General features: G+C 39.1%; 1 protein-coding gene across 2 annotated transcripts; it reads left to right on the top strand.

Annotated features, from left to right (window-relative positions):
* The first annotated feature begins 5,180 nt into the window (after positions 1-5,180).
* LOC109039649 (uncharacterized) lies at positions 5,181-8,016 on the top strand. Of its 2 annotated transcripts, none has more exons than XM_019055236.2 (2): positions 5,181-5,448; positions 6,005-8,016. In XM_019055236.2, the coding sequence occupies exons 1-2, from the start codon at positions 5,356-5,358 to the stop codon at positions 7,058-7,060; spliced, it is 1,149 nt and encodes a 382-aa protein (XP_018910781.2). In that variant the 5' UTR covers positions 5,181-5,355; the 3' UTR covers positions 7,061-8,016. The 2 variants fall into 2 exon arrangements, with proteins under 2 accessions (XP_018910781.2, XP_018910782.2); XM_019055237.2 differs by having other exon boundaries at positions 5,184-5,436.
* The last annotated feature ends 2,196 nt before the right edge of the window (positions 8,017-10,212 follow it).

Raw genomic sequence — 10,212 nt, 5'->3', positions numbered from 1 at the left:
AACCAAAACAAAGCACCGCCATTTTTGGGTCCTAAGCCTCTCCATGGGGCCCATTGGCCATACTCTCTCAATATAGGTACTCTATTGAAACCCACCGCAAACCCAATTCAACATTGCTGCTCAATCGCCCCGGAATAACAGAATAAAACAACCTAAAATGGAGATTAAGAGCATGCATATTATCGTTTCAAAGATGCGGAACGTAACTTCATTCCAAGTTTGCAAAATTGACCCAAAAACTTTCCCATGCAAAACAAATAACATTTAAAAGAAGAAACCAATCTTGATCGCACTGTTTCAAAATTGTGTATCTTCAGCATTTTATGAAAAAAAGAAAATGAAATGCTTAGAATGGCAAGAGGGCTGTCGTTTTTCTACCCGAAAATTGTTCATTTTAGAGAAAAACGATCGTACACACATTTATTGATGAGCATACATATGAGGACATATATCGACGGTGAAACTACCAAACCACGTATCTCGGTTTGAGACGTCGCAGACTTCCTGTCATACTTTATTTTTTAAATGAGAAACTACTTAACATCCAGTCTTGAAAATTTCTGTGATTTTTCCTCTTTTCCGTGAAAATTTCAAGGAATGATATTGATTTGGTCTACTTCAAAAAAATAAAATGTGAACGTAGATTTTTAAACACCGCAAACGAGATACGTGGTTTGGTAGTTTCACCGTCGATATGTAACAATGGCGGTCGCTGACATCCGCCATTTTTAGGGTAAACGCTTTTTTCGAAATTCAGAGCCTCCAAGAATGCCTGTGCAAAGTTTTCGACTTCCAGCACAATTTTTCGGCGAGATATGAACTGAAAAACATGTTATTTGTAAAAACAGCGGATGTGAGAATCCAATTTTTTCCCCGGCCGGCGCGGCAGGACACTGTGGAGATTCGAACCCACTTGCGATAACTCCCAGTCCACCGACCATGTGCTGTAGCTGACACTCAAATTATACGTATCAAGACCGTCTCGCCAGAATTTTTGAATTTTTAACGGATTTTAGAATTTGTTCCTAGTTTTTGTTGTAAAAGTTACAAACGGTTTAGTTTCTTGTTCAATTTTGTTAAATGACTCAGCATTGACTTACTTTTGGTTCATTTCAATCGTTTCACCAGCCTTACCCTTCCTGGAAACTTCGTTTCATGCATAAAAAAGTGTTTGCAGTAAAAATAGCGGATGTCACATTTTTTTCAAATCGCTGTTACTCCTTCAATTTTTCACTTAGATATATCGTAGAACGTGTGCCTTTTACCGGAGGAGTTGCTCTTCATGAAAATCTTTATAAGAATCCTCTCGGTTCTACGGGCGGAAAAGTGCAAAGCTTCAAAAACTTCAAACGCGATTTTCTCACAATGTGAAAACTCGACGTCCGCTATTGTTACAGATAAGTCCTCATATATTAATTTTTAATATAAAGAAGAAGAAGCACTATTTTAAGAGATTGGAGTCGGGCTAGTTCCTTCCTGTAAATGCATTCCAAACATGACTGTTCGCGCCTCTGTCCGAAAGTAATTTTTGTGTGTAATTAGAAGAAAAATCAGGAAAATTTTAAGTTAGAAACGCTCAACAGTTTTCCAGTAACATGGAAATCGCGATTAATAATTTTGCAACGGTGTAGTGCAGTTACTTTCACTCAATTAGGAAACGACTGTGAACGGATTATTGAAAATATATTATCGATACAACAAGACAAGACCATCCTCAATCTTAACCATGCAATAGATCTCATTTCAATATCTTGTTGTTTTAACAAGTATTTCAATAAGCGACCCGCTTGGACGTTACGAGCACAAAGGATTTGTTTTTTTTTTGCTCATAAAGGGAAAATAATGAATACATTAGGACTTTGAGCATACAATGCGAGTCCGACAGTGCAATATACTTTTCAACCTTTCTGCTCAGGATACATAAGAGTTCATTTAAAAATGCAAAACCTCTAAATTCATGAGGGAACTAAAGGAATCGTGAATAGCCATGGGGTTTGAAGATTAATCGCCCTAAATAGTGTAAACTTCTTGAGTACAATATGCCCGTGCCATTAATTTTGATCAAAATCTGATACTACGTATGATAACATCACACTAGGCGTTAATCAAGTAGGAAAATGTGTGACAAATCCTTAAAACTTCATCCAGAAAACTCTGTAGACCCGTCAGTGGCATGCTGAGTTGGAAACTTAACTTTATGTTCAATTTTGAGGCCCCAGCCTAAGGCGACTTTCAAAAGCTTGTTGTACTGTTAATTTTGAAAATCAAGAATTTTCCAGCACCTGTAAAGCATTATGTGATAAGGTGTGAATTACTAAGCACTAAAAAGCATCGTTAGTTACTTTGTGGAAGGGGTACGGACCTATATTCCCTAAATTACGAGTCGAAAAATCAGTTGTTGACCCGAGTTTTTCTTTTTACGATCAACGAAAGATGTTCACCTTCCAATAATGCTGAGCTCCTTATGTTAAATACTTTACGCATGCTACTGCTGTATACATATGTATATAATGTTGCTCACGCAATACGCATAGTTAGTTGGTAAATACGATAATTTTGTGTTCCTATAAAATTAAAAAATAGTGTCGATGGTAATACAACCAATTCCGGCGGCCTTTAAGCATCATTTATCTATGTTAAAAATTTTACTGTCATTATTTCATAATTTATTTTTTCATACCGCAATTCTTTTTCTATGCCTGACATTCGTCCAAACACGTGAAGTGTAATAAAGTTTTAAAATTAAGTTTCTAATTTCTGGTCTCGTTGCTTACCCTGGTTTCAGGCCATTCCGTCAACGATTTTTGTCCGAGCACCTGTTTTGCCCAGTAGATTAATGTCACTCGTAAAATAAGCAACAGTAACTTGGTCCAAGCCTTGACGGAAATTTTGACACGGAACAACCTTAATATTCACAAAACACACATTATATTTTCATTTAACATTTTTTCTCTATCAATTTGAATGAAATAATCCATGCAGAACGTGCAAATATTTTAAAATTATGAGTTAAAAAACGCTGGCTACGTGAGTTTCAATATTAGAGCCAAACACAGAGCGAAGCGGCGCGGCGCGCGGTGGGCTGCCAGCGCGACACGCGCACTGGCGCCTGCAAACCTAACAGGGATACTTCACGCATTGCGCAATGCGTGAAGTATCCCTGTTAGGTTTGAAGGCGCCAATGTGCGTGTCGCGCTGGTCATACCCTAGCCCGCCGCACCGCGCCGCAGCGCTTCAAGCAACTAGTTTGCAACAGAGGTGTTGCACAGTATCATACGGAATTAAAAGCTCTCCAACGTATCAAAAATGACAGGTATCCTTTGAGAGTACGGAGTTTTCCTCGCAAAATAAATCAAGATACTACGGCACAAAAAGAGAGCGGTAGTCCAAAAACTCACTAAGACCTAGCCCCATATTTAATAAGTTTAGCATAATTTTTGAAGTTCATTAGAGAAAAAATTTACACGATATAGGCAGAAACATTCTTGAGTATGCCGTAAGGAGTTTTATTTTGAATCAAGAGGAAAAGAGCGGAATGAAAGCGGGTTTTTGCTTGAAGTAAGCATAGCTTTTCTTTTTATGTAAGCATATTTCCTTTAAACAAGCGTTACCTTCTTCATTGATTCATAAGGGAATCTTCTCGGCGGTAAAGTGGAGCATATTTCTGATTGATCAAGTCACTTGTTCCTCTGATGAAGTTCAAAAATCATGCTAAACGTTATTGAATACAGATACTAGGACTCAGTAAGTTCTTCTACTATGTGAATTCCAAGTCTCATACAAATCCAACGATAAGCAGCCTAAATATCCACTTCCCGCTCTAGGCCTCCATTTTAACCGCCGCCATTTTGAAAAGGACTGACATTTCTGAAAAACTAATGCCAGAATCGTTTTTCTCGTCCCGAAAAACCCTAGGATTCTGAGTTTCAGACCAATCCGCTGGAGATGTCAAATTTCCGCCATTTTGAACTTCGACCGGCCGCCATTTTGTCAAAAATCAACATTTTGACCTGCGGTTTGCGCCAAAAATTTTCTTTTTTTATTATCTTTCGAATGAAGTATCACAAAAGGGGGGTTGCCATTTGAGAAAAAAAAGTTAGCCCCCGCCCCCCTTAGAGGGGGCCGCTCCCCAAAATTTTGGGAGGACCAAAAAGTTGCTACCTTAAGCCGAGGAACATTCCCAAAGTTTCAAACTTCTACTTATCTCAATTAGGAAAAAAGTGACAGGGGTGGTAGGTGACTTTTGGATAACCCTGTATAACTTTGTCAAAATTAAGAAGAATGAATGTGAAGAAAGACAGGTACGTTTTGAGCGCCACCAGCCCACGTTTGGGGTATATGATGTGCGAACGATTAAAAGTTTGGCTTCACTATTCAGTTTTAATTCGTTGCATCTGACATTTTATCGCACTGTCAAACTATACACATACTTTTGGAGGTTTTAAGTCCAAAGTCAGAGCTAGCTTCAAAGGAAAGAGGGATCGTGTGCTCAGCATTCGCGACTTTGAATACCACATTAATTACTGCACTTTTTAGCAGGTAATTTTGAATGTGTAAACAAGTAGAGAAAATCAGTGTCATTTTAAAGGGATTTGTTTGACGAGGATCCAAGTTCTCAACTTTTACGAAACGTTTACATTGCACTTACTTACGTTTGAGTTCCAGTAAGTGCACGACCAGAGACACATCGATCGAGGAAATTAAAGTGCCTTCAATTCTGCGCATGCAACTTTACATACTCCTCATCGTTTCAAGCGGTGATCAGTCATAAGGGGCTCGAGAGTCCATCGTTATGATCGAAATCGCTCGATAGCGACATAGCGACAGGCATGCCTCGCAAAGAATACAACAGCGAAGCATCGTGCGAATAGTGGAAGCGACATTGCAAACTTGTGTTGTTTGGATGCATTCGTGACGTCATACAATACTCGCTAATCTACCCATCTAATCTAATCTATCTATCTAATATATCTCTCGATCAAAATTGTCGCATTATAAGTTTATGATGTGACGTTTGTCGTAACCTTCAGTGGCGTGGCGTGCTTTGCGATAAATCGATTGATCAGTAATTTAAACCTATAGAAAAGGATCGATGCACATGATGTTTGCGCCAAACACCTTAATAATCGATTCTTTACCATAGTTTTAAATGGAGAGATATCGACTGTCAATCATTCACGCCACGCTACCGGTAACCTCCTTGTTTTTGGTTGCTTAGGAGAGAATGTCAGAGCTTGATCGGGCTATGTCTTTTCCATTAAAATATTTAACATTATTGTAATCGCATGGATTCAAGTATCCATTGAAATTTGTGCGGTGTTTCCAAGATTGGTAAATAATCAAAATTGCCTCAGTATGAGATTCATTCAGTTTATATTGAGTGTTTACCTGGTTCAGTTTTCTGGAAATCCTCTAGTCAGAGCAAATGCAGTCAAGGTAAACAAACAGGTTCAAATTTATTTGTAAATCTATGTATACCTCATTTACTACCATACTGAAAAGTCAGATAACTGACAGATTAGGATTATGGTGGGTAGAATTTAGTAGAAAAGAACGACCCGATACAAGCTGCATCGAAATGCCTTCTAAACAAAATATTTTACAAATCGTGGTATACAAAGTGATGAAAAATGGGAAAATAATTTTCCCATGTGATGATATTTAAGTATGTAATTTAAGTAATGTCTTTCATTTGATACATTTTTTTTCATTAATGAATGTGAAACGATTTCACAATTATGATTATCATCTTGAAAATGCTGTTTTATCATCTACAAAGAGAGAATAATGTGCGGTTTCTAGACTTTTTTTTATCAAACCCTTCCCATTGTACCACTACGTGTGAAACATGTATTTGAAATTGCGTAATTTATAAAAGTTCCTCCATACGCTACTTCTATACTTACTACCCTTTGATGCAACGCTTCTGGATGAAATGCAATTTTTACATGATATATTGGTACTCGTCGCAGATAATTTTTTAATGTTTTAATTTTCTTTCCAGTCCAGATGGTTCCTGACAACAGAGCTCATCGAGCTGAAGGCCAACAACTATTTCGTAGACAAAACTGAATTCATTCACGACTTTTTGGTCAACCAGCCAAAATATTCATACCTCACAGCACCTCCTCGCATGGGAAAAACTTCTTTGCTGACATTGATAGGTTTATTCTGTAATGCAACTTGGCTCGAGATAGATGATTCGGTGAATATCATCGAGGACGATCGAAGATCAATTGAATTCTTTGAGAACACGACCATATCAAAGAATGAGACATTTTTCAAGACGCACCGGAACAAATATAGCGTCATTTTTGTTGATTTTGCACCTTTACGTAAAACCACCACTTTGGACTCCTTTCGAGTGAACATGTGCTCAGTTATTGAAAACATGGTCAACTACTATGGGTTTTTAGGAATCTGCACAGGGGCAAAGGAGTCACTGAAAGAATTTTTTAAGAAGTACACACCCGGGAGTCCATACTGTTCAAAAAATTTCAAGCAAGCATTACAAGATGGCAGTGTCTTCGTGAGGATGTTAAAGGAAGCACTTGGGAAGGAGGTGATCATTTTGGGCGATGCATTTGATTCAATTTTACATGCATATTTATTGAACGACATTACAGGCTCAGAGGCGATGGCATATTTTGTGGAATTCGTCGATGGATTACTCGCAAATGAAGAAAATGTCAGTGTGGATAGGATTTTGTTTGTTGGGACGCTAAATTTGGGAGGAATTCTCTCAAATTTTATAAAAGGCATTACACATCGAGAATTTTACCATGACGAAACAATTGGAAAATATTTTGGGCTGACAGAACAAGAGGTCAAAAATCTCCTGCGTGATTTTTCTCTAGAGGATCATTTTAGGATCATAGACGATTGGTACAATGGATTTGGCGTTTTAGACTCTCATCTGAAGGTGTTCAATATATCGTCTGTTGTGTCGTACGTCCAAAGATTGAAATCGCAGCCCATCATTCCATCGGAATCTTTTAGTGCATTGATTGGTTTGAAACCACTCTTTACCGATCACCGAATTCGGCTCAACTGTCACTGAGACATTATTTGGTGATGGCACGAGAATCAGGGCACCGAATGATTTAAATATGACCTTGTTGATGGGGCTGAAGGAAAAGCTGAAGATGGTGCACCTAGAGGAGGAAAAAAGGCCTGAAAATGTAGTTTTAGCCAATTTCAAATTGATAACGCAGGAAATCGACATATTCCTTAGACTGCTCCTGGACTTGGGACTAATATCTGTAGCACAGGACATGGGATCCTCACGAATGGTAAAACCTCCAAATCGGGCAAATTCCTACGTACTCAGGGATTATTGGTACGATAGTGGGTACAGTTTTAAATATTTTAATGTCTCCGAAAAACATCAGAGGCTTTTCACGGATGCTATGACCGGCTTTACTACCTCCAATTCTTCACTTCAAAGCTTGGGCGAGGTCTTGTATAACATCACCTCAGTTAAAGTTCCGGTAAAGGATTCTACTTTCAAGGCGTTAATCTACACGTATGCTAGGAGATCCGCTGAACAGCTCGCCAGTCAAGGAAAGGAAGAGGTCGTGGTAGAAAGTGGCAGAACTTTTTGCACCTCAGGGTCTAAAGACGTCGAAAGGAAAACGGACATAGTTTTAATTTGGAAGTCTAAGAAATTAGGAGCTGTTTTAGGACTTAAAAAGTCACCCAAACGTAACGGCAGTCTCACTGCAATGGAAGCGTTTGAGCAAATGAAAAAGTTGAATTATGTCGATATTTTTAAGACCGATCCCGAATACTCAAAACTGCATATTCAAGATACGGTACTCCTGGGACTATCAGTTTCAGCTGATGGGTCATTAAATATTGTGGGAGAAGCTTCTAGTTCAAGTGGCACAGCAAAGATGAGCTTTCTTCGGCAAAAGGGAAAGCAGAGAAAGCCATGCTTAATCGGAAATTCTCGTCTGATCGAAAACCCAAGGATTCTGTGTATGATTATAATTATAATTAACTCCGGTTATGGAATTATGACATTTTCACATTTTTTCCCCCGTAACCAACCCCATCAATTGAAGAGTAGAAACTAAAAACTCGGTGAGTGTCATTTGGTGTTGCTGCGATTAAGTTTAGGGTGTTTTATCGTATAAGAACCCAAATGCAATAGCTTCATCGATTTATTGTCCAAAATTATCATCTTTTTTATCATCAATTTTCATCTTTTATCAATGTTTGTCTTATTTTAAGATAAAAATTGTACTTCTTAAGCCACTGAATGCACGTTAAATGAAGAAGATATAGTTACACAGTCTTAGCGTAACTCCAGCTGACATTTACCAGGTTTTAATTTCGACCCTACAATTACAAAAGGAGGTAAGGGTATCGACAATAGGGCCGTTTTTGGACCTGCCCTGAATTTCCTTAACCCTCCGCTTCTTTCTTACCAATTGAAGATCTATTTTCTACGAAATGCATCATGATTTGATCATTTTCGGTTTCTAATCAAGTCTATAGCTGATGGAAAATGCAGGTTTCGCGGGTTAGCGGGCGACAGCCGAAAAGTCTGCATTTGTCACCAAAATCGGCCCTTAGATCCATGGATAGTCCAGTACTAGACCTGATTAGAAACCGGAAATGATCAAATTCTGGTGGAGTCCGTAAAAAGTAGACCTTCAGTGAACAGAAAATCGTAGAGTTGAGGAAATTCAGCCAGGGGTGGGCCTAAAAACAGCCCTGATAGATACCCCTCCTTGGAAATACTCATTCAAACTATGCGCAGCAATCGGTTTCATCAGGAAGTAAAGCTTAAAATGAAAGAATTCAAAACTTACCTGGATATAAGTACGAACTTTCAAAATGTTGAAAATTATTACATATCAGGACCAACTAGAATTAACAGGTGTACCAAAGCAAACCAGTAATCATAGTTTCATTGTAACTCCAATCACTATGACTCACCTCTAATTGGACGGAGTTAAACAGAAAGGAACCAAGCCACACCGGGATCGAACCGAGAAAAAGAGGTTTAAAATTTGGCTCCTCCATAAGACTCAGTGTAAAAGATAAACTTCAGTTCAATTTCTGCAAAATTTTCTCCAACAAAAACGTCGAATTTTTGGCGATAGATAGTAGAGCAGTGGTTGAGTTCAAAACCATTCGTAACTGAATTTTTTCCAAAATGTGGGTTGGTTCCTTTCTGCTTAAGGTGAATCCAGGGTCCGATTAGGGATAATTCAAGATTAGAGATAGCGCCACCAGTCGCCATTGAGAATTTCACTTTCCTTCGACGATTACTGAAATAATATTCCTCGAATTACAAAAAGCAGATCCACAAGATATAGATTAATTTTTGCTTGATTTTTTGAGCCAAAAATATTGATAGTTAGAATTACAAGCGCAGAGAAAGTACGGCTGAAACTTTCAGCTCAGAGGCGGCGGCCGAGCGCGCAACGGCATCCCTCATGTTCTGTCTCTCTCTCTCTCCCATTGCCGCAATGGGAATTACTTTCCGCCGTAGTTAAGACTTCATTTTTGGGAATTTTGAGAAGATTTTTTTACTGAGTGTTCCTCAAGTATGTTGCCATATCCCCTGGATCTCCAATCTTGAATAAGTATTACGGTTTTTATTATTTTGGCAAATATAGGCGGCTATTCTGAGCAGCGCGACGTGGTGGCCAAATCGCGAAGTTCCAAGCCTGGATTCACCTTAACTCAGTCCAATTTTTACCTGCAAAAGGGTTTGCATGCAGCATCTGGGAGAATACGTTATTTATTTTATACCCTCCCCCCTCTTTGTTGTACTTTGCTTTAGCTATATAGCTGACATAGCAATGCCTAATTAAAAGATTATCCATATTCTTCGCTATCATTGACACAATTTCACGCGCGATGTGGCAAATGACCGCGCAGGAACGGCCCGCGTTACAACACGAGCTCCGGTCGCGGGACAAAGAATAATAGGACCGTGCACCCTTGGGTGATGATCCGATCGATATTTGCCGGCTAAATGATTGGTTGACAGCCTCCGAGAGACACCGACAGAGATCGCTGCGCGACCGAAAGGAAAGAATGGGAAACTGTGAAAGAAGCCGGGGCCGGAGGAAGCTATGACGTAAAAAATCGGACGGTGATAGGTGGGGGAGGAGGAGAGTTATCGAAACGGCGCGCAGTGGATCGAGTCAATTAGAGAGGTCGGACGTGAAATTTTAGGCTGAAACTGCAAAT

The sequence above is a fragment of the Bemisia tabaci genome, chromosome 2, assembly GCF_918797505.1.
Source record: "Bemisia tabaci chromosome 2, PGI_BMITA_v3".
Classification (NCBI taxonomy): domain Eukaryota; kingdom Metazoa; phylum Arthropoda; class Insecta; order Hemiptera; family Aleyrodidae; genus Bemisia; species Bemisia tabaci.
Note: the sequence above shows the minus strand (reverse complement) of the source record. Positions and strands in the feature narration are given on the sequence as shown.